This window comes from Ceratotherium simum, chromosome 20 (genome assembly GCF_057802395.1).
Source record: "Ceratotherium simum simum isolate JZ-2026a chromosome 20, ASM5780239v1, whole genome shotgun sequence".
Taxonomy (NCBI): Eukaryota; Metazoa; Chordata; class Mammalia; order Perissodactyla; family Rhinocerotidae; genus Ceratotherium; species Ceratotherium simum.
The window spans coordinates 49,667,758-49,689,064 of record NC_141919.1 but is presented as its reverse complement, the minus strand read 5'-3'; the positions used below and the strand labels follow the sequence as shown (position 1 = coordinate 49,689,064).

The following is a 21,307-nucleotide window of genomic DNA, read 5'->3' as shown; positions in this document are numbered from 1 at the left end:
TGGTCCCCTGCGGCCCCTGCCCCTGGGCAGGGAGACAAATCAAGACTTGCTTTCCCCTTGCTTTTTTCCTCTTTTTTAATCAGTACGGGTAGCCTGCCAGGAACGCGGGTTTGTGGCAAGATCCCCCCAGCATTTTAGACTAGAGCTGTCAGAGTTTGAGGAGCCAGTGGAGGCCCAGATGGGGAAACTGAGTCCCAGCGAGGTGAAGTGACTTGCTTAGGAGTGGACATTTGTGTAGGTTCCAAGCTGGGGAATCAAATCGTGTCCATTTCACCTGTTTCTACTACGAGTTCCGTCTACTGTGTTGGGCTTTGTGCTGACATCAGCAATTCAGAAATAAGATACAGGCCCTTCCTTAAAATGCTTTTGAGCCCAAGGTTTTGGGTGTGGGAGATGAGGGAGGACAGATGTGCACAAATGATTACAGTATGCTGGCAGAGCTCCAAGGAAGGTGATGCATCCTCTGCGGGTCCTACTTGTACTTCCGAATAACTGGGGACTGGAGGGGAGCAAGACTCCCTGGACTGAGTGGTTTTAGGTCAGTTCAGGGGTTTCCATCTAGCTTTTGAGACACTTGGTGATGGATACTGGCCATTTTGTAGGTTTGTATTGAAGTGCTTTGTGCTGGAGATGAGCGAAGGCTTTGGGGAAAGAGAAGGGAGGTGGTGCCTGGAAGGAGTTGAGATGAGAGAGGGGATCTGTCAGTTCCTTTTCAGACTCCAGGTACCTACATATCTTTCCTGATGTGAAGCAGTTTTTGGAAATTGCCTTATAGCAGACAGGTAACTTGAGTGCTAATTGCTCTGTAAAACCCAACCACAGGCTGTGGAGCGGTGAGTGAAAGAATCCCAGCCACACAAGTGGACCTCCACCTTCTAGCTGTGCTCAGAGGGAAGGACCACAATAACTTCCCGATGGCCACAGCGTCGCTCGGCCCCTGAAGAACGTAAGCCTGTGCAAGACGTCTCTTAGAAATCCTTGGAATGAGTGAGACACGAACAAACTGGTGTGAATCCCATTCTTTCATGCACTCGTGTATTGATTTAGTAAACAAGCCACTCAGATGTGTCGGGCATTGTGCTTGTGGTGGAGATAATGTACACATATCACTACACGTATTATCTAATAGGAAGCATTGTGTTAGGAACTGAGGAGTCAGTGGAGAGCGCGATAGAAATGGTCCCTGCCCTGGTAGTGACTGGAGTGCATGTGTGAAGGCGGGTACCTGAATAAACAGTAGATAGTAAAGGGTGGTGAGTGCTTTGATGGAAAACCATAGTGTGCTATGGGAGGGCAGAGGTGGGATAGTTTGTAATATATGTATGAGTTTTAATTTATAGTTATAATGCAATCAATAAAAATACCAGAAGGTAAATAAAACAAGCAAGTTGAAGAACGGTATGTGTAATATTGTCTTACTTTTGAATGTTAAAGATGACATAAAAATTTTATTTCAAGCCCCTCCCCAGAGGCATCTGTTGTCATTTAATTGGTTTATATCTTTCCTGTTCATTTCTTTATGTTTTATCACATACACATGTATTCATAAACTTTTTGCTTTCTCCTCATTTTTCTGTTTTCTGTTAGATTGGTAAAGTTTCTGTATTGTCTATTTTTTTCTTGGCTGCTTTGGAAGCTCTGGATTCTATTCGTTAACCATAATTGTGACAAGTATATTCTTTCAATCACGATTCAGTCAGGGAGCAGAGACAGGGAGCAGTGTTGTGGATGCATATAAACTTTTGGACTCATATTTTGCCCTCAGAAGGCAGTGGGAGCCTATCCATGCTCTCATTATGCCCGTACATTCCCCACGCAAACACACACAAATACACCGATATGTGTAAATGACACTAGCAATACCCAATGCCTCTTTTACTGTAATCCTTCTCTCCACATGGTGGATATTGTGCACTAGCTGTATCTTGGGAAAGGAGCATGGAAGCTCTGTGCTCGCATGGTCACTGGGCTTTGCTTATTCACATATTATCGAGGATGTTTCAAGGTACACCTGGGTGTGGCCTATAGATAATTTTGCAATATCCCTTTGGTGTCAAAGGCCAACCCTTATCCTGGAGGCCAACCATTATCCTAATCTGCTGTGTAAGCAGTATTCTGAGTTATTTATCCATTCCGTCAGTAACATTTTCTGCACACAGGCGTGAGCCAGGCACTTTGTTGATGATTAGAATACAAAGATGACAAAGCTGAATACAGCATGTCCATGGTCGCAGTCTAAGGGAGAAGACAGACCCTCAGACAATTACTATGTACTAGGCAGTGTCAGTGCTCTAGTCAGAGGCATGTAAAGAGGCCGAGAAAGCACAGAAAACAGATCAAGAAATTCTGCCTTGGGAGCTGAGGATGGCGTCAGAGTGGCGAGGATGACAAAGGCAGCGGGAAATACTGACCGCCCCAAAATGAGATTTTCCCTGCATTGAATTCCCAGGGCTTTTGAGGAAAGTTGCACTGCTTAGTTGCAGCAGATACTGGGGCCGGGTAGCAGCAGGATGGGCCCGACAAGGTACAAAGTAAACCTGAATTGCCCGGGATACGGCAAGGCAGTTTACCTGGGAAGGTCTCAGCTGTGACTGGGACCCATCTGGACCTCCATGTGGACTGGTAGCATGTCTGAGGGAAGAACAAACAGCAGGAAGGCCTGGGAGGAAGAACCTAGCTGGAAGGACTGGTTTAGCAACAGGAATAACTCAAAGGATTATGTGCCCAGGGAAGCTGGGATAGGTGACAAGATTGATTGCTGTTATGGGTTGAATTGCATCCCCCCCAAAAGATATGTTGAAGTCCTAACCCCCATACCTCAGAATATGACCTTATTTGGAAATGGGATCTTTACAGAGGTCATTAGTTAAGATGAGGTTATACTGGAGTAGGGTGGGCTCCTAATCAAAGGTGATTGGTGTCCTCATAAGAAGACAGAGAGACAAAGAGAATGCCATGCGAAGACAGAGAGACAAAGAGAATGCCATGTGAAGACAGAGGCAGAGACTGGAGTGATGTGGCCACAAGCCAAGGAATGCTAAGAGGCACCAGGAGCTGGAAGGGGCAGGGAATGTATTGTCCCCTAGAGCCTTTGGAGGAAGTGTGGCCCTGCTAACACCTTGATTTCAGACTTGTGTCCTCTAGAACCATGAAAGAATAAGTTTCTTTTTTTGGGGGGGGGAGGAAGATTAGTCCTGAGCTAACATCTGTTGCCAATCCTCCTCTTTTTGCTGAGGAAGATTGGCCCTGGGCTAACATCCGTGCCCATCGTCCTCTACGTTATATGGGACACCGCCACAGCACAGCTTGACAAGCGGTGCGTCGGTGTGCGCCCGGGATCCGAACCTGCGAACCCCGGGCTGCCGCAGCGGAGTATGTGTGCTTAACTGCTACACCACTGGGCCGGCCCCCAAGTTTCTATTGTTTTAAGCCACCTAGTTTGTGCTAATTTGTTATTGCAGCCACAGGAAACTAATATAGATGGCTAAAACTAAAAAGACAGACAGTAAGAAGTGTTGACAAGAATATGTAGAAATTGGAATGCTCATAAATTGCTGGCGGGAATGTAAAATGGTGCAGCTCTTTTGGACAGCAGTTTGACAGTTCCTTACAGTGTTCAACATGGAGTTACCTATGACCCAGCAATCTCACACCTAGATGTGTACTCAAGAGAAATGAATACATATGTCCACACAAAAACTTGTACATGAAAGTTCACAGCATTACTGTTTATAATAGCCAAAATGTGGAAGCAACCTTGTTGACTTTAAACAAATACACAGCCAGATATTTCTCCTGCAAAAATGAGTTTATTTGGGATCAACAAAGAGCTGCAGTTTGGGGTCTGCAACCATGGCAAGCCACATGCAAGTCCTGGAGCAGCAAGGGAGGAGAAGCTCTTTTATAGAGGGGAAGAGGAAGTTGGGAGGGCTATTGTGAGCAAAGAGTGCCAGGCGTAGTGGCTTTTCACTGGCTGAGCTGTGGCAGTCTCTGATTGGCTGAGCTTCTTGCCCGTCAAGAAGAGGAAGTCTTTCTTCTTCCTGTTGGGCTCTGCCCTCATCCTAGGTGATGAGAGCTTTCCCTTTTGGCCTCCTGCCTCCAATTTAATGGTTTCTGTTTATTAATTTGCCAACCTAAATACCCATTAACTAATGAATGGATAGACAAAATGTGGTGTATCCATACAATGGAATATTATTCAGCAAAAAAAAAAAGGAATGAATGATACATGCTGCAATATGGATGAACCTTGAAAACATTGTGCTAAGTGAAAGAACCCAGTCATACAGACCACATATTGTATGATTCCTTTCATATGAAACGTCCAAAATAGGCAAATCCATAGAGACCCAAGTGGATTAGTGGTTGCCTTGGGGTAAGCAGAGAGGGATGGGGAGTGACTGCTAATGGGTACAAGATTTCTTTTTACTGTAATGAAAATGTACTAAAATTAGATAGTGATGATGGATTCAAAACTCTAAAAAGCAGTGAATTTTACACTTTAAAAGGGTTACTTTTACTGTTGCCAAGACAGAGACCTTGGCAGAGAAGGAAAGCATTTCTTCCTTTCTTTCATTCATTCACCATACCTTTGTTGAGTGTCGGTCGTGTGCTGGGTCCTCTTCTAATCTCTGAGAATACAGTGGTTAACCAGCCAGACAACTGGCTGACTCCCTTGAAATTTACATTCCGTTGACAATGGGGAAAAAATATGAAAAATTACCAAATGTCAAGTCATATAAAGGCAGCAGTCTGGTCTCTACCGCAGACATGGAGTTAGTGTATGAAGCCAGTATGGCCACCAGCAGGTTGGTGGATAGTTTTCTGCTACCTAGCCACACTGTTTCTCTTTAGCACCTCTTTCTTTCTCTTTTCTGCCATATTTCCTACCCTTTTAGCAAAAACCTGGAAAAAGGACCATGGAAGTATCTCTATCTCTAAGTCTGCTTGCTGAGTCTACTGTAATTGTTACTGATGCCGTGGAATGGTTCTCTCCTCACGCTCTTTTAGTCTTGCAGTTAATTTAGACTTTTGAACAAGAGCCTATGAAAATGTTGGAGGAAGGCTTTGTTCTTCCATCTCACCCAGTGCTACCATGACTTCTCTCTTGTTGTGGGGACAGTTTTCCAAACATCTTTAAGAAACTCCTTTTCTTAAGGACTGCCTTAAGAAAACTGTAGAGCATGTTCCCAGACTTCCATACCAAACTAGGAGAAGTTTCCAGAGAGGCTGGGATGGTGGGACGGGCGCAGTCTGCCTGGGCAGAGAATTCGCTGCCTTCCTGCCATTCCTTCCATTGTTGTGATTTCTTATAATCCCCACCCCCATCTGAGAAGGTCTGACAACCCTTTTCAGGTTTTTCTTCCAATGATTGGTGGTTCTGCAGTTTGATGAGTCACTCTTGCTTCTGTTTGTAGATATGGTGCAGTGTATTCAGGCTGAGAAAAACAATAGAGGCACGATGGAGGCTGCCTCACTCTTTCTTAGGTTCCTGTTGGAGCTCCAGGAGGAAGGCTGGTTCCGTGGCTTTTTGGACGCCCTTGCCCAAGCAGGTTAGTTCGTTCTTCTTACTCACAAATGAGAGTATATTATTTGTCTGTTTCAGAATGCTATAAAAGTGAGATCTGTTAATTTTGAGGTCTCCACATGTAGTTCATCTTAATCTGAGGCAATGTAAAGACTATTTTCAGGCAGATGATATAATTGTCTACCTGAAATATCCAAAGGAATCAACAGAGAGATTATTGTAACTAATGGGAGAGTTTAGCAAGTTTATTGGACGTAAGATCAGTATACAAAAATTGGTTGTAATTCTACCCACTGTAAGCAAATAGAAAATGTAATCCAAAATGAAGCACCATTTATAATAGTAACAAAAGTTGTAATGTATTTTGGAATATTCCTAGCCAAAGATGTGTAAAGTCTGAATGGAGAAAATGATAAAATGTTATAGAAAGATATTAAAGAAGTCCTATCTAAGTGGAGATATATGCCCATGCACCTGGAGAAGAAGACTTGATATCATCAAAATGTCGGCTCTCCCTACAGTGATCTATATAGTCAATACAATTCTAATAAAAATCCTATATGCTTTTTCATGAGCTTGACAAGCTGATCGTAAAATGTATATGGAAGAATTGTGACCCGAGAATAGTCAAGACATCCCTAAAGAAGAAGAATCAAGTAGACTGAAGTTTCCCTTTCTAGATATCAAGATTTATTATAAAGCTATAGGCGTTGAGACAGTGTAACGTTCGTCCGGCATCAACAAACTGACCAATGAAATAGAATAGAGACCCTTCAATTAGACTCATATATTTATGGAAACCTGATATATTAGAGAACACTGGGAAAGGAGGGGCTTTTTGATAAATTGCAATGGGCCATTATAAACAGGATAACCTAAACAGGATGTTAAAAACCAAACAAATCCTGACTTTCATATCTATGTGGATACAAATAAATTTATATTTCTTACCTCATTGTATTCACATATATACACAAAATGAATTCAAAAGCATTAAAGACAATTCTAAAAGGCAAAATTTTAACAATTTTAGAAAAAAATGTAGAATAATATTTTTATTAGCTTGGGGATGGCAGAATTTATGAAAGAAGACATTAAAGCATTAACCATAAAAGAAAGCTTGATAAATTTGATGACATTAAAATTAAGAATGTCTGTTTATCAACACACACTATAAAGAAAGTGAAAAAACATGTCACAAAGTGGGAGAGGATGTTTGCAAAATATATAATCACCAAAGAATTAGTATCCAGAATATATTAGAAAGGCTTTAAAATCAATTAGAAAAAGAAAGAAACCATCCACAGGGCAAAAGATGTGAACTGACACTTCAAAGAGTAGGATGCACGAAAGGTTAATAAATTAACATATGCAAAGATTCCGGGCCCAGTTAGCAATTAGGGAATAGTGCTTCGGAGTCAATTAGAACTCCTAGTGACCCTGTGGACAGCAAAGTGGGAACCCTGCCCGGAATCCGCACCATCCTCTCACCTTGCTGTGCTATATCAGATAATGCTCTGCTGCTATTTGTAGGGTTTTCATGGCCAGTTTTTTCAGAAGTGGGTGGCCAGGTCCTTCTTCCTAGTCTGTCTTAGTCTTGAAGCTCCCCTGAAACCTGTCCACAGTGGGTGACCCTGCTGGTATTTGAAATACTGGTGGCATAGCTTTCAGCATCACAGCAACAGACAGCCGCCACAGTATGACAACTGACAGATGGGTGGTGTGGTCCCCTGACCCGAAATGAATGTGGACCGTGGCAGTGAGAGCACTGAATCTTCACCACTAGACCACCATTTTTTTTTAACTACTAGATAGCAAAACTTAAGAAGTCCAACAGTGTTAAGGCTTGAAGAGGATATTTAATAATGGGAAATCTTAAATATCACTATAGAAAGTGTAAATTGATACAACTATTTTGAAAAACAATTTGGCATCATCTTATATGGTTCAACACTCATGTATCCTGTCCAGCAGTTTCACTCTTAAGTATGTCCCCTAGAAAAACTCTTACACATATATTCCAGAATACACATACAAGAATGTTTGTAATGTAATTGTTTGTAATAACTAAAACAAGCAAGCTTACAAACAAAACTGGAAGCAACTCCAACATCCTTCAAGAGGAGAATGGATACATGCATTTTATAATATGCACACAATGGTCCATTATACTGCATTGAAAATTGATGAACTCAGCTACACACAACAACACAGGTGAAGTTTAGAAATATAATATTAAACTTTTAAAAAAGTCAGAGAAAATTACATTTCCTAGGATATAATTATAAAGTTCCAAACAAGCTAAACTAAACATACATTCTTTAGAGAATCAGACATAGGCCGTACAACTATTCAAAAAAATCAAGGGCTGGCCCAGCTGGCCCAGTGGCATAGTGGTTAGGTTCACGTGCTCCACTTCGGCGGCCTGGGGTTCACAGGCTCAGATCCCGGGCATGGACCTACACACCGCTCATCAAGCCATGCTGTGGTGGTGACCCACACACAAAATGGAGGAAGATTGGCACAGATGTTAGCTCAGGGACAATCTTCCTCAAGCAAAATGAGGAAGATTGACAATAGATGTTAGCTCAGAGCCAATCTTCCTCCCCTAAAAAAAAAAAAGAAAGAAAGAAGGGCATATGAAACGAAAGAACAAATGCATGTGGAACTTGTTTGGATTCTGTTTCAAACAAACAAATACAAAAATATGCTAAAAAAAAGAATTAGAGACAGATTTTTAAAAAATTAAAAAAAAAATCAAGAAACTGATCCATCAAATACAGGATAGTGATATCTTTGCAGGGAGGTAGAAGGGTGGGAAAGAGGAGTTATGCACCCACAGTAGTATTGGAATATTCTAGTTCTTAAGTTCGGTAGTGGTTCACATGTGTTCATTCTGTTGCTGTGCTCTTTATAGCCTAATGATACGAGTGTGGCCTTACAGTCAGACAACCCTGGTGATTCTGTTAGAGAACTTTAGAGTGAAGCATTCTTGGATTATTACAGTTGGAAATAATTTTTTTCCTCCTCTAATTTCCCATTATACTTAATATTCTTTTGTTGGAAAAATGTAGAAGGTAAGCTCCTGAGGGGCAGGAGTTAAGATTTATATTTCTTCTTGCCCTCTTTACTGCTTTGCACTGAGAAGATACTTAATAACACAATGATTTGACTCATTGAAAGACACATCAGGCTTGTAGGGGAACTCCATGGGGCACTTTGGACGGAAGATTTTATACTAAGACCTAGTATAAGACTTCAGATTTATCCTTAGTACTTTCTCCTAAGAGATGATACACATCGTTAGAGGACCTAAAATGTTGGGTGCCTAAGATGAGGACTGAGTTTTCTTTTTAAAAGATTATTAATAATTGAGGTGATTTACAGATATTTTTTGAGTTCTTTCACTTTACGTTCAACGATGATTCCTATGTTATTAATCTCGAAGTATTTTTTAGTTGGTCTCATAAAAGCCCCCCATTTTCTTCTTTCTTTTCAGGTTATTCTGGACTTTATGAAGCCATTGAAAGTTGGGATTTCCAAAAAATGGAAAAGTTGGAGGAGCATAGAGCACTTTTAAGGCGTTTACAACCAGAATTTAAAACCAGAATTAATCCGAAAGATATCCTTCCTGAAATATCTGAATGTTTAATTAATCAGGAATGTGAAGAAATTATACAGGTAATTTAATTAATATAAAATACTGGACTAGGGGGAAATGACTTACACATGGGAAATGTTTTCTGTTTTCTGTGCTCTTTTAGCCCTGAGGAAGATCATCGAAATCCACAAAAGTCCTCAAGTCTAAGGCATTATTACCTAGACTAGTACTTTTAGTTGTAATCTGAGAACTTTTTGTGTCACAAGTTTTTTTCAGGTTTGCCTTATTTTCAGTTGAAATTATTTTATTACATTTGTGAATAATGTTTTATGCAAATCTAAATAAAATCAAACAGTTTAGCAAATAAATAAAAAGGCTATAGACTCTCGTGGTTAAGTGTTCAAGCTCTGGACACAAATTTTGTTAGAATCCCAGCTTGCCCACTTACTAGTGGTGTGATCTTAGACAAGCTACTTAGTTTCTCTAAGCCTCAGTTTCTTTGTGTGTAAAATGGAAATAATAGTAGTACCTTATTAATATGATATTTTTATAGAGATTAAATGAGATAATATATATAAAGTACCTCCATATGCTTGGCACATAATAATAAGTGATTAATAAATTTTAGTTATTATGATTAATAATAGATGTCATGTAAGTCCCACTACCCTGAAAAAACCATTTGTTAATATTTTGTTATATCCTTCCAAATATCTCTCTATGCCAATATGCCTGTGTTTTGAATGGTTGTCAGATGGATTAACTGTCTTCCTAATATTGCTGATGATGATAGATATAAGATCTCAGAGGAGGTGAGAAGGCCTGGCTTGAAATAGTGATATCATGTGTGGAGGACAAGGATGAAGGAAAGGTATCTTAAAAGATGGTGTTGGGTGGGGCAAAAATGGTCATGAAAAAGACCTTTTGAACCATAGCATATGATGATTTTAAATCAGATAGTACTTGAATTGATATTTCTTCAGTAAAAACTCATAAAAGGAAAACTTTTGAAATAATTGGCCAATCAACTGTAGTTGTCTTGCTTAGGTTTGTTCCAACAAGGGGCTGATGGCAGGTGCAGAGAAAATGGTTGAATGCCTTCTCAGATCAGACAAGGAGAACTGGCCCAAAACTTTGAAACTTGCTTTGGAGAAAGAAGAGAGCAAGTTCAGTGAGCTGTGGCTTGTAGAGCAAGGTAGGTTGTTCCAAGAGAGAGCTGTGAAGGATGGGAGGGTCTGAAAATGTGCTCTGCCTTCCTCAGAGTTCGCCTTAGGGCTTCCTTTATTCCCACCTGTTTTCACTCACTGCCAGAGGCATTTTTCCCTTCAGATCCCCATGGCTACATCTCTAGTGAGAGACCAGCCTGAAATTGCGTTCTGGGAGGCAAGTGGCTACTTGCCTACAGAAGTAGTTTGGTTGTATATAACCTCTAAAAATGGACCAGGGCAAACTGCTCTCATCCAGAATTAGTCCATCTGGCCCAAAGGATCTGGGGAAGGTAGAGTCTGAGCTTGCTTCCTGGGTTTAGATTATCAGAGAAATAGCTTGAAAGTTCTAGAGTTAAAGGTTCAAACTCCAGGACTCACCCCCTTTTCAGAGTAGACTTATGGTAGACATTGCCTGGTTCTCTTGCTTGGAAGCCATCTGAACCGGAACAGAATTGAAAAAAAGAATCTGTTGTAATGAAGTATCTGAACCATCATTTGGCTTCCTGAAGCTAACATCTCAGAGCATTGTTGTAGGCTGAGTTTGGTAAACCGTGTGTCTGGTCTTAGCTTTTCCTATGCTTCTTTAGATCACAAGTTGTTCCAGAAGTTGTCTGTATAAATACACATCTGATTTCTTGGGTCAGATCAGGAATGGAAGACATGAACGTCTGCTGAAGGGTGCTTCTCTTCTTTAGAGTGCATGAGAGTCCCCTGAGGATCTTGTTCAACTGCAGAGTCTGATTCAGTAGGGGCTCAGAAGTCTGCATTTCTAACAAGCTGAGGAAGTTGCTGGTCCGTGTTCCACACTTGGAATAGTAAAGTCCTAAACAACATTGGAGTTCAAACTCCAAACTGAGATTTCAAACGCAAAAAGCTTCATTAAATTGTTTTAAAAGGTGAAGGAAGTGGTTGTGAGAAATGTTAATGGAAGTTTAAAAGTTTAGTATTATGACCTCTTTGTAGGCTTTCACCATCAAGACTGTAACCAGATTATGTAACGATTCTAAGATGTTTTTTGGTCCCATAAAGGTTCAAAAGGTGTTGAACCTGAAGATCTTGAGAATGAGGAAATGGAAACTTCTGACATACAGATTTTCTACAAGGAGGAGCCAGACTACCAGAATCTTAGTCAGAATTCAAGTCCACCTTCAGGTACCCGGCACTGTTTGTTGTTTTCTGTAATGGTGCTCTTTAGGTATTTTGTGGGGGGTACGTGTTTTGCAGCGCCAAAAGTCACAGCCTTACGAAAAGGTTTTTAAGGAGTATTAAGAAAAGAGAATTTATATTAAAATAGATACTTTTTCTATAATTAGAAATGTCATTCTCTCCCTTCCATAGTTATTGTCAGCTTCTTCTTCCTAACTTTTATCTTCTTCTTTTATCACTAAGAACATATGTGCATGTCTAAGTGTGCAAGTGTCTGCAAATAGAGTCCTCCCAGAAGTTCAAAGTCTATGAAATCCAAAATCAGCCCAGCTTTCTTTTTTTTTTTTTTTTAAAGATTTTATTTATTTATTTTTTTCCCCCCAAAGCCCCAGCAGATAGTTGTATGTCATAGCTGCACATCCTTCTACTTGCTGTATGTGGGACGCGGCCTCAGCATGGCCGGAGAAGCGGCGCGTGCCCGGGATCCGAACCCGGGCCGCTAGCAGCGAAGCGCGTGCACTTAACCGCTAAGCCACAGGGCCGGCCCATCAGCCCAGCTTTCTAAAGAAATATTTCTACTCTTTGTGAGTCACAAAGAAAGGCATTTTAAGATCCCGGGCTGCGCTGTAAGTTGATTAAGTTTGTGCACTGCCCAGGTGTGCCAGCTGAGATCCAGCCTGTGCCGTCTGCCCAGCAGTGCGTGGAGGAGCTGTGTCCTCCAAGAGAGCCTGCTTTCTCTAATTCACGCAAAGGCACTGTGTACGTTAGCTGTGGTCCTATAAGGCCTGCCTTATGTTTCTAGAAGCATGTTTTCATGAGGAGACCAGAAAGTTGCAGAGTAAGCCATAGTAAAAAGCTACTTATAAAAGGGCATCAGGGAAGAAGTTAGGATTAATAATGAGCAGTGTTAGGAGGAAGATGTGATCTGAGGATAACACCATAAGAAGGAAATTTACAGATTACTTCCACAACTGAATGATACAAGAGTGTTGTCATTCTGGAATAAAATCAATGATTGTACTTACTTTAAATTTTTCTGATGTGTGGAGATCCTTAGTGAAGTCACTTAACCTTTCAGAAATTCTCCTTTTCTTTAAAGTGGATAGGTTGGACTCAGGGGATGATTTCCAAGGTCTTGTCCAGCTCTTAGCATTCTCTGTGTGTATCTGTTAGTGTGATGAAGCCTCCAATTAGTTTTTTTAACTTCTGTTTCTCTTGAGAGGAAATACCATGTGAGAGCCTGCAGAATTACAAAGCAGGGTTGCTCCTCAATGAGAGACCGCTTTGGAAGTTCAGTGTTTACAGTTCAGTGTTTTTCAAAGATCTTGGAGGGGTTTGTTGTTGTTTTGTTTTGAATAGCATTTCCTTTAACTGGTGGCCATCTCCCTTGCCCTGAATTAGCCTATTCTTGCTTTAGTTCCTCCTAACGGGGCTTCCATGGTTGTTTAAGAAAGAAATCTCTGTGGGATGTTTTTTCCTTCTTGCCACTGGTACTTTGTCACTGGGGAAGAATTCTGTACTTCCAATCAGTGGAGAAGCTGGAATGGTTAATAAGAGACAAGGATTCCAAACTTTCTTAAACGAGGCCTTTCATGCTAGAATCAGAATTCCTGTCTGTTTGACAACAGCTATTACCTTGATTCCTCAGGACAGTAACTGTTTGGTTGTTCCGTTTGTGTTACAGAAGTGTCTCATACTTACAGCCCATTGAAGCCAAGAAATTACCAACTAGAACTCGCTTTGCCTGCTAAGGAGGGAAAAAACACAATCATATGTGCTCCTACTGGTAAGCCGATTGCTATTATTATATAGATTATTTCTCTGTTTGCTCCTCCTTTTTTACTTTTATTGAACACTGGGACAAAATGGGCAAGTTTCAGGTTTTTCTTTATTCCATTTGTCTTTTGAGAAAACCACCCTGTCAACATAGTCTGAAGGGTTTTTAAGGACTATGAGGAGGGAAAGACAAATGCCCTCCTTAGCTTGCTTCAGGCTCTGGCTGTCTGAGTGCATGTTACCTGGAAAGGAGCTGGATATTTTTGAGTCGTAGTGTAAATTCTGCAGTTGTTAACCCCTCCACATTACCGATTGACTAGTCAGCACGGTGGTTTTAGGGGATCCAAAAATAATTACCTTTATACAGGAATATTTTAGTATAATATTAGTTATATGTTTTCTTTCTCTTTGTATGTTAAAAGGTTGTGGAAAAACCTTTGTTTCACTTCTTATATGTGAACATCATCTTAAAAAATTTCCGCAAGGACAGAAGGGGAAGGTGGTCTTTTTCGCTATTCAAGTCCCAGTGTATGAACAGCAGAAATCTGTGTTCTCAAACTATTTTGAAAGACGTGGGTAGGTATAACAATTGGTCCACCTTCTCTTTCTCTAGCTTCATGTAACTGTGTTTTCTGCTTTGTTTTGTTTTTGGAAAACCGTGATTCAAAAAATTTAAAAGAGATTCAGCTTTTATATAATCTAGATGTAATTCCTTCATGGATTCAGATCTTTTTTGTTAGATATCCCTGAAATCCTAAACTGCTTTGGTTAGCTCTTGTAGAGTGAGTAAATGACTTGAGATAAGTTTTACATTTAAATGGCACCTTTTCATGATTTTATAATTTATTTAATACTACTCTTTAAGTACTATTTTCTTTCTTGGTGGCTTGAAAGAATTAATATCTACTACTGACAATTAAAATGAGTTTGCATTTATTGATTACTTACCGTGTGTCCGGCTCTGTGCTAAGCACTTAACTTGTCTTCAGATGTATTCCTTTTGGACTTAGGGAGAACTTAATCGCCTGGTATTTCCAATCTTTCTGGTTCCTCATTCACAGCGTGGTTGGTAATAGGGAGTTTCTGTCATTTTCCAGGTACAAAGTCGCAGGCATTTCTGGAGAAACATCTGAGAATGTCTCAGTGGAACAGATTGTTGAGAACAATGACATCATCATTTTAACTCCACAGATTCTTGTGAACAGCCTTAAGAGTGGGACGATTCCATCACTCTCTGTCTTCACTTTGATGATATTTGATGAATGCCACAACACCAGTAAACACCATCCTTACAATATGATCATGTTTAATTATCTAGATCAGAAACTTGGAGGATCTTCAGATCTGCTGCCCCAGGTAACTCCCAAGTCAGATGGATTCCTCAGGAGAGCTGTAACTTTCCTAAATCCTATTTACTTACCCTTGTGTCCATGTTGAAGATGTCCTTCTCAGGTCCTAGATCCATACTGTACGACTCATTGATTAATTCATTCATTTATTCACTTATAAACACATATTAGATGCCTCCATATGTCATGCCCTGTGCTAGGCGCCAGGGATACAAATATGAAAAGACATAGTCCTTGCCCTCAAACAGCTTGAGTCTTATGCGCAGCCAGGTCTGTAAGAATTATGTCACAGTTTATCGTGATGGCACGCTATGAAGATGGGTATGAGGTGCAGTTGGAACACAAATGAAAGAGCTCCTAAGTGTGCTGTAAAAGTAAGACCAGACCTAACAGAAGTGGGGTTAGGCAAAAACTAAGAAGAGTTTACAAGGCAGATAGCTGGATGGTTTTCAGTAAAGGTTACTGTGTGTCCAGAGGCACAGGGGTATATTGTACTCAAGGATCTTGAAGCTCTTCAATATCACCTGGGTGCAGAGTGTGAAGCAGTGAATAGCAGTAGGTGAGGCAGGATGGGAGAGAGGGAATGACTGACAGAACAAGATGCCAGGGGAGACCAGAGGGTATGAGATCAGCAGGCAAGGGCTAGATGGAGTCATATGGGAGAGCAGATGGAACACCGTTTTTGGTGTCCTCAGAGGCAAGGGGGTGAGAAGAATCAAGACAGAGAGTAGTTCATACATGGGGCAGGAAGGGTAGGGAATCCCTGGCATATAACTTCTCTTTTCTCTTGAACATAGGAGAGGTAGATAGATCATTTGCTGAGAATAATCAAGACGGGAATGGAGGAGGGAGCTCAGGGTGCGTGGAGAGGATTTGAAACGGGAGAGAGAACTGAGAGGAATACACAGAAGAATCGCTTGGTAATATTGATGCCCAACTGAGGTTGGAAGCCAGGAATTTATAGTATACCAGTCTCACATTTGTGTAAAGTTCTCTAGCCTTAATAATTACCTGCTTAGGAAGCACAGGTTAGAAGAACTTCAGTATGGTGCCCGTAGACAAAATTCAGTAGCAATCACATTTCTTACAGCTTTTTCTTCTGGAATAAAATTGGTAGTTAACTAGATTCCTTGCTGCTGAGTCAATCATTCAGTATTTATTGAGTGGCTTCCAAAGGAAGAAATAAATATTTATTAGGTGACCATTCAACTAAATTCTTTACAAACGTTATCTTACTGAACTCATACAGCTGCCACTTGCAATAGCTGTTCCTCAACTTTACAGAGAGCTGAAGAGACTTGTCCAAGGACACACAGCCAGTGCGACATGGCTGAGATTGGATGGGAGTATGTCTGATTTCAGTGCTTTTCCTTTTCAGTATGTTGTTCTATGTATCCTGGGGGTCACAAGAGTAGAGAAGAGAGAAGTGCCTTGGAAGGGTTTCTGCCTCCGGTTTCTGTGCTGATTTGTGTTCATCTGATGAATTGTGACTACTGCATTTATTCAGTGCTTTGCCTGATGGGGACCTTCCCACTGGCAATGTCATAGAGAATGTCAGGGGAAAAAATGATGTTTTTGCTCTTTATCTGAAGTTAGTCAAGAAATCAACTTTAGCAGGAAAGAGTTACACGAGGGGTTGTGGGCATGTCATGCTGTTTCCCGGACATCTAACGCTCTGGGATGCTCCTCAAAGGTCGTTGGGCTGACGGCGTCCGTTGGTGTTGGAGATGCAAAGAACACAGCTGAAGCCATGGAATATATCTGCAAACTGTGCGCATCTCTTGACACGTCAGTGATCTCAACCGTCAAAGAGAACCTGCAGGAGCTGACGGAAGTTGTTTATAAGCCTGAGAAGGGTAAGTGGGCTTCATAACAAGGCTTTGGGGCTTTGTTAACCTCTGCTGTTCCTAGTTCAGAGCCATTCAGATGAACACTGAAGTTTTACCCTTTCTCTGTTTAGTAGAAAACATTGAACCCCAAAGTTGGGAAATAATCACATTTCCAGCCTCTCTCCCCAGCTGAGCTCTCTCCCCAAGCCATGAGTGAACCTCAGGAGTGACCTGTAGAAAGCAAACATTCTTAGTCTTCAGTTCCCTAAACTCTTATACGGGGACCAGCACTGAGAGAGAGGTGAGGAGAAACTCTAAGCACAGAGGTGGCTCAGCCCTTCCCTGTGTTCCAGGCCTGAGGAAGATACTGTGTAGACATTCACTATTTGAATATGTATCTGATAATTTTGGTTGATGTGAAATTACCTGAAATTATCATATCTTTCCTGAAAAGATCAGAATATGATTTTTTAAAATAAGATCAACTAATAAATGTTTATTGAATACCAATGCTATACTAACCCGGCAAGGGAGAGAAGGATACAGAAGATGCGTATGACTTTGCCCTTGCTGTCTGAATAGCATACAAGTATGGGGCAGAACAAGACACATGAAATTGTCAGAGAGGAGTCAGTTAAGGTCCCTCGTGGGAGCTGCCTCTAAGGAGTTTAGAGAAGGCACTCACTCTAAACTTTTTAATATCACGTGCAAATTTCTTTATAATCCGGTCCCTCCCACCCTCTGAGCTGCATCTCCTTCTGCCTCCCGTAAACCCACCATGTTGTGTTCCTCTGCGCTCCCCAAATGAGTCATGCGCTTTCCCTCTCTCAGCTTTTGTTCACAGTGTTCTTTGTACGTGACTGCACTCGCTTCCTCCTCGCATCTTCCCCTATTTACCCCACAACACTGCCTCCCCTAGAAGATTTGGAGAGTGCTTTCCCCGTGCTCCGTGACTCCTTGCACACACTTACATGACAGCACTCCATTGTGGTGATTGGCTATATGTCTTTCTCACCCCTAAGAACACTCTGGAGCAGGAGTGTGTTCTTTTCGACTGTCTCTAACCAGGACATGGCACATGGTAGACGATTAATAAGTTTCTGCTGAAACAACCAAATAATGAATGCTAGGAACATCGTGAACACTCCTTGGGGTGGGTGGGAAGGGAGAAGATCAAAGAACAGAGACAGGATTAAAAATGTGGCCTGTGCAGAGACGAGATAGATATCAGCCTCGTCAGGGCAGAGGCTGTGTTGAGTGGCAGCGAAACCAGAGTGAGAAGTCGGATTAGACCCAGAGATGGTAGAATCAGTGTGTTAAGCGCTAGGGAGCTGTTGCAAGGTCGGTGAGCATTTGTTGTATCGTTTAGACTACCTGCCTGTGAGCTGGGGGTCTCAGGTGTTAATGGAGAAGTGACAAAGGCAGAGAAAGGTTTGGAAGTGGCTACTTTGAACTAAGATGTGTTCTTCCTGAAAAATACTCATTTTCCTTCGGTGCCTCTAGATTTCAGGAAAGTGGAATCGTGGACCACCAACAGCTTTAAATACATCATATCTCAGCTGATGAGGGAGACACAGAGTCTGGCGAAGAGTATCTTGGACGAACTCGGCACCACCACTGTCGGTGAGATAATCTCATTTTGTATCCTCTCTGTCTGGGAATAGCCATATATTGTTCACTCGTGTCTTTTTGCATTCTCGGTTCAGACATGTCAAGACCATATCCAGAGGTTGACTTTCTTGATTATAGCTTGTTCAGATACCTTATAAGTCCTCTGTTATTCTCTCTCGCTTTGTTTTTCCTAGTAAATCCATCTGGACACACACATCTGAAAAATACCATATTTAAATCAGTTCAGTCAGTTCATATTTAAATCAAGGTTGCTCTCTTGACCTTCGAAATTAGCTTTCCGTCCTGAATTCCCTATTTATATGAATGAAACCACCATTCCCCCTGATGGGTCAGATTCCAACCTACGGGTGATTTTTGATTCTTTCTTTTCTGAGACCCTCTCAGGAAGTCATCAAGTTCTGTTCTTCTCCTTTTTATTCATTCATTCCTTCACCGGGTATTTATTGTGCCAGGCACTGTGCTAGGTAATGGAAATAACAAGATTAGAGACATCGTCCCCACCTCAGGGAACTCACAGTCAAATAATGAGAATCAGATGTGAGCAGTTTCCGTGCGGCAGGGCAGAGTTACACACTGGGTGCCATGGGAACTCTGGCCTGGACTGGGCTGCAGGGAAGGCTTCCTGGGGGAGGTGATACTTGAGACAAATCTTGAATCAGCCAAATTAGGAAGGAGAGACAATCAAGTGAGGTTGAAAAGGCATCAGGCATGGAGGGAAGAGAGAGCATGGTGAGCTTAGGAACTGCAGGCATTGCGTGATGATTCTAACGTGAGTAGTAGAAAGGAGCGAGGCTAAGGGGGGAGGCGGGGGTAGACAGGAAAGGGCCTGGTAGGCCAAGCTCAGTCTGAATTTTATCCTAAAAGCAGTGGGAAGCAACTGAAGATTTTAAAGTGATTGGTGATGCGATCAGGGTGTCAGTGAATGAAGAGGGCCAAACAGAGGCAGTGGAGATGGGTCGGAGAAAGAGGATGCTTGTGCAAATCGCTGCACACAGCAAGTGTTCAATTTAACGGCTAACTGGATTTGGGTGGGAGTGAGAGAGGGCTGGGAGTGGGCTGACTTCCCCCCGGGCTTCTGGCTTGCTCACCTGTGTATATGCCTGTGGGTGGTACTGGTTCCAGAACTAGGAGCAGCTTGGGCAGGTACAGGGTGAGTTCAGAGTTCTGGAGATGTTGAATCTGTGATGTCTGTAAGACACCCCATGGGGTCTCACCTTCTCTCATTCTTACTTTGCTTTTCTCTGTCCTTTCTTGCACAGCTTGACTTAGGACTTATCCTAACAGCCTTCTAGCTGGTGTGCCCACCTCCGCTCTCTTTTCCCTCCACTCCCCATCGCCTGGTTGGTCTTCCTGAAATACTGGTCTTATGGTGTCAGTATCCTGCCTGTATCCCTTCACCTTACAGGCAGCGCTCTCTGAGCCTCTGACCTGACCGTCTGCGCCCTGCCCGCACATCTGCTGCTACTTACCTTTCCAGTCTTGCCTTCCACTCCTTCCCTACTTGAATCCTCTGACTTAGCAGTTGCTTGAACATGTTCATTCCCTTGTTCCTTCATTCAGTGCCAGGCAGTGTGCCAGGCGATGGGAATACAGCCTGGACCCTGAGACGCAGCTCCTGCCCTCGTGGCGTTTCCAGTCTAACAGTAAAGCCCAAATTAGATAAGTAATAATAATAAAGCAACCAGGGGTGGGGTAGGGGGATGGTGATGATAAGGTGTGCTCCAGACAGAGGGAACAGCATGTACAAAGGCTGGGAGAGTAGAGAGAGGGTGGGGACCTCCGTTAGCCCTGGAACATGCAGGAGGGGGAGCAGCTAGAGATGAGAGGCAGAAGTGGGCGGAGGCTGGACCACAGAGGACCCTGTGAGCCGGGTGGGAGTTTGGCCATAGGAATCCAACAAGGGCTTTTAAGCAGTGGGGTAGCATAGCTTCTCATCTGCAATTTTGGAAACTCCCCCTGGCTGCTGAGGGGGGAGTGGATTGGGGGAAACAAGATGGGAAATAGGGAGAGCAGTTGGGAGGCCGTCCTGTTATCCAGGAGCATTAGGACTTGGTTGGAATTGGGGAGGTGGCAGAGGGTGGGAGGCGTGAATGTCTACCTGCTTATTCCTCCTGCTCTGATACCCACCTCCACCTTCCCGCCAGTCCAGGTCCTGTCAACTGCTCGTTTCCAGATTGCTTAGCTTGTTTTCACACCCACCCAAGTCCAGTAAATCCACATGGATCCGTCTAGGTCACTGCTGCCTTCTCCTTTGTACCGGGGGTTGGGAAGGAAGCGCATCAGCGCTACTTGTCTGGGCAGCCTCCTTTGTCCTCTTATGAAAATGAGTGGAAGAGGGGAGAAATTTAACCCAGAAATGCAACTCTCGCCTGTGAATTTTGTTGTACCGTGCTCTTCCCGAGGAGCCCTGGGAGCTGATCCTAGAGTAACTCACAGACTGAGTCGCTTGAGAACAGGGCTGTGTCTTCCTCATCCTTTGTCCCCAGCACCCCGCACAGAGCCCAGACCACAACAGATGAGCAGTTTTTGACCCAAGCAACAGAGGCATCGCTTGGGAGGTGTGCGTGTACGAAGTGTCCGTGACAAGTGTCTTGTGAGCGCCTGTTCTCTGCGTGGCCCTGTGAAGGTGCTGTGGGGATCAGATGGCTTAAGTTCACAGCACAGTGGAAGAGGCCGTGTTGAGTTCTGTCTCTCCTGCTTTTAAATAGCCTCCTCTGTTGAGACCTATTATTTTTACTCACTGCTCTTTCATTTTTAAAGGCAAAGTTAGATTTTTTGTGTGTGTGTGTGTGAGGAAGATCAGTCCTGAGCTAACATCCATGACAATCCTCCTCTTTTTTCTCTGAGGAAGACTGGCCCTGAGGTAACATCCACGCCCATCTTCCTCCACTTTATGTGGGACACCACCACAGCATGGCCTGACAAGCAGTGCCTTGGTGTGCGCCCGGGATCCAAAGCCGGGCCGCCAGCAGTGGAGCACGTACACTTAACCCCTATGCCACAGGGCCTGCCTCCAAAGTTAGATTTTTTCATGTCCATTGTTGTACCTCTGGGCTGCTTCGGTGTCAGCTCATGGAGCCAGTGAGGCTTGGGCGTGGGACACAGCTGGATCTGGATTCCTGCACTCCCCCACGTACTAGCTGTGTGACTGTGGGTAAATTACTTTGCTTTTCTGAGCTTCAGTTTCCTCATCTGTAGATTGTAATATCTACCTCATGGGGTGGTGAAAATGAACTGAA

At 42.7% G+C, this 21,307-nt stretch overlaps 1 protein-coding gene across 4 annotated transcripts in view; it reads left to right on the top strand.

Moving 5' to 3' along the window:
- Positions 1-21,307, top strand: part of RIGI (RNA sensor RIG-I) — a 65,647-nt gene that overhangs the window by 23,806 nt on the left and 20,534 nt on the right. For 2 of the 4 annotated variants that reach the window (XM_087444713.1, XM_004428376.3), the window contains exons 2-10: positions 5,418-5,552; positions 9,027-9,208; positions 10,176-10,323; positions 11,366-11,488; positions 13,167-13,268; positions 13,681-13,834; positions 14,356-14,614; positions 16,301-16,463; positions 17,940-18,059. In XM_087444713.1, the coding sequence (XP_087300839.1) occupies positions 5,420-5,552; positions 9,027-9,208; positions 10,176-10,323; positions 11,366-11,488; positions 13,167-13,268; positions 13,681-13,834; positions 14,356-14,614; positions 16,301-16,463; positions 17,940-18,059 (1,384 nt within the window). In that variant the 5' untranslated portion in view covers positions 5,418-5,419. Of the gene's footprint in view, positions 1-21; positions 1,007-5,417; positions 5,553-9,026; positions 9,209-10,175; positions 10,324-11,365; positions 11,489-13,166; positions 13,269-13,680; positions 13,835-14,355; positions 14,615-16,300; positions 16,464-17,939; positions 18,060-21,307 lie in introns of those variants that run through there. The other 2 variants (XM_087444712.1, XM_087444711.1) reach the window with 2 other exon arrangements.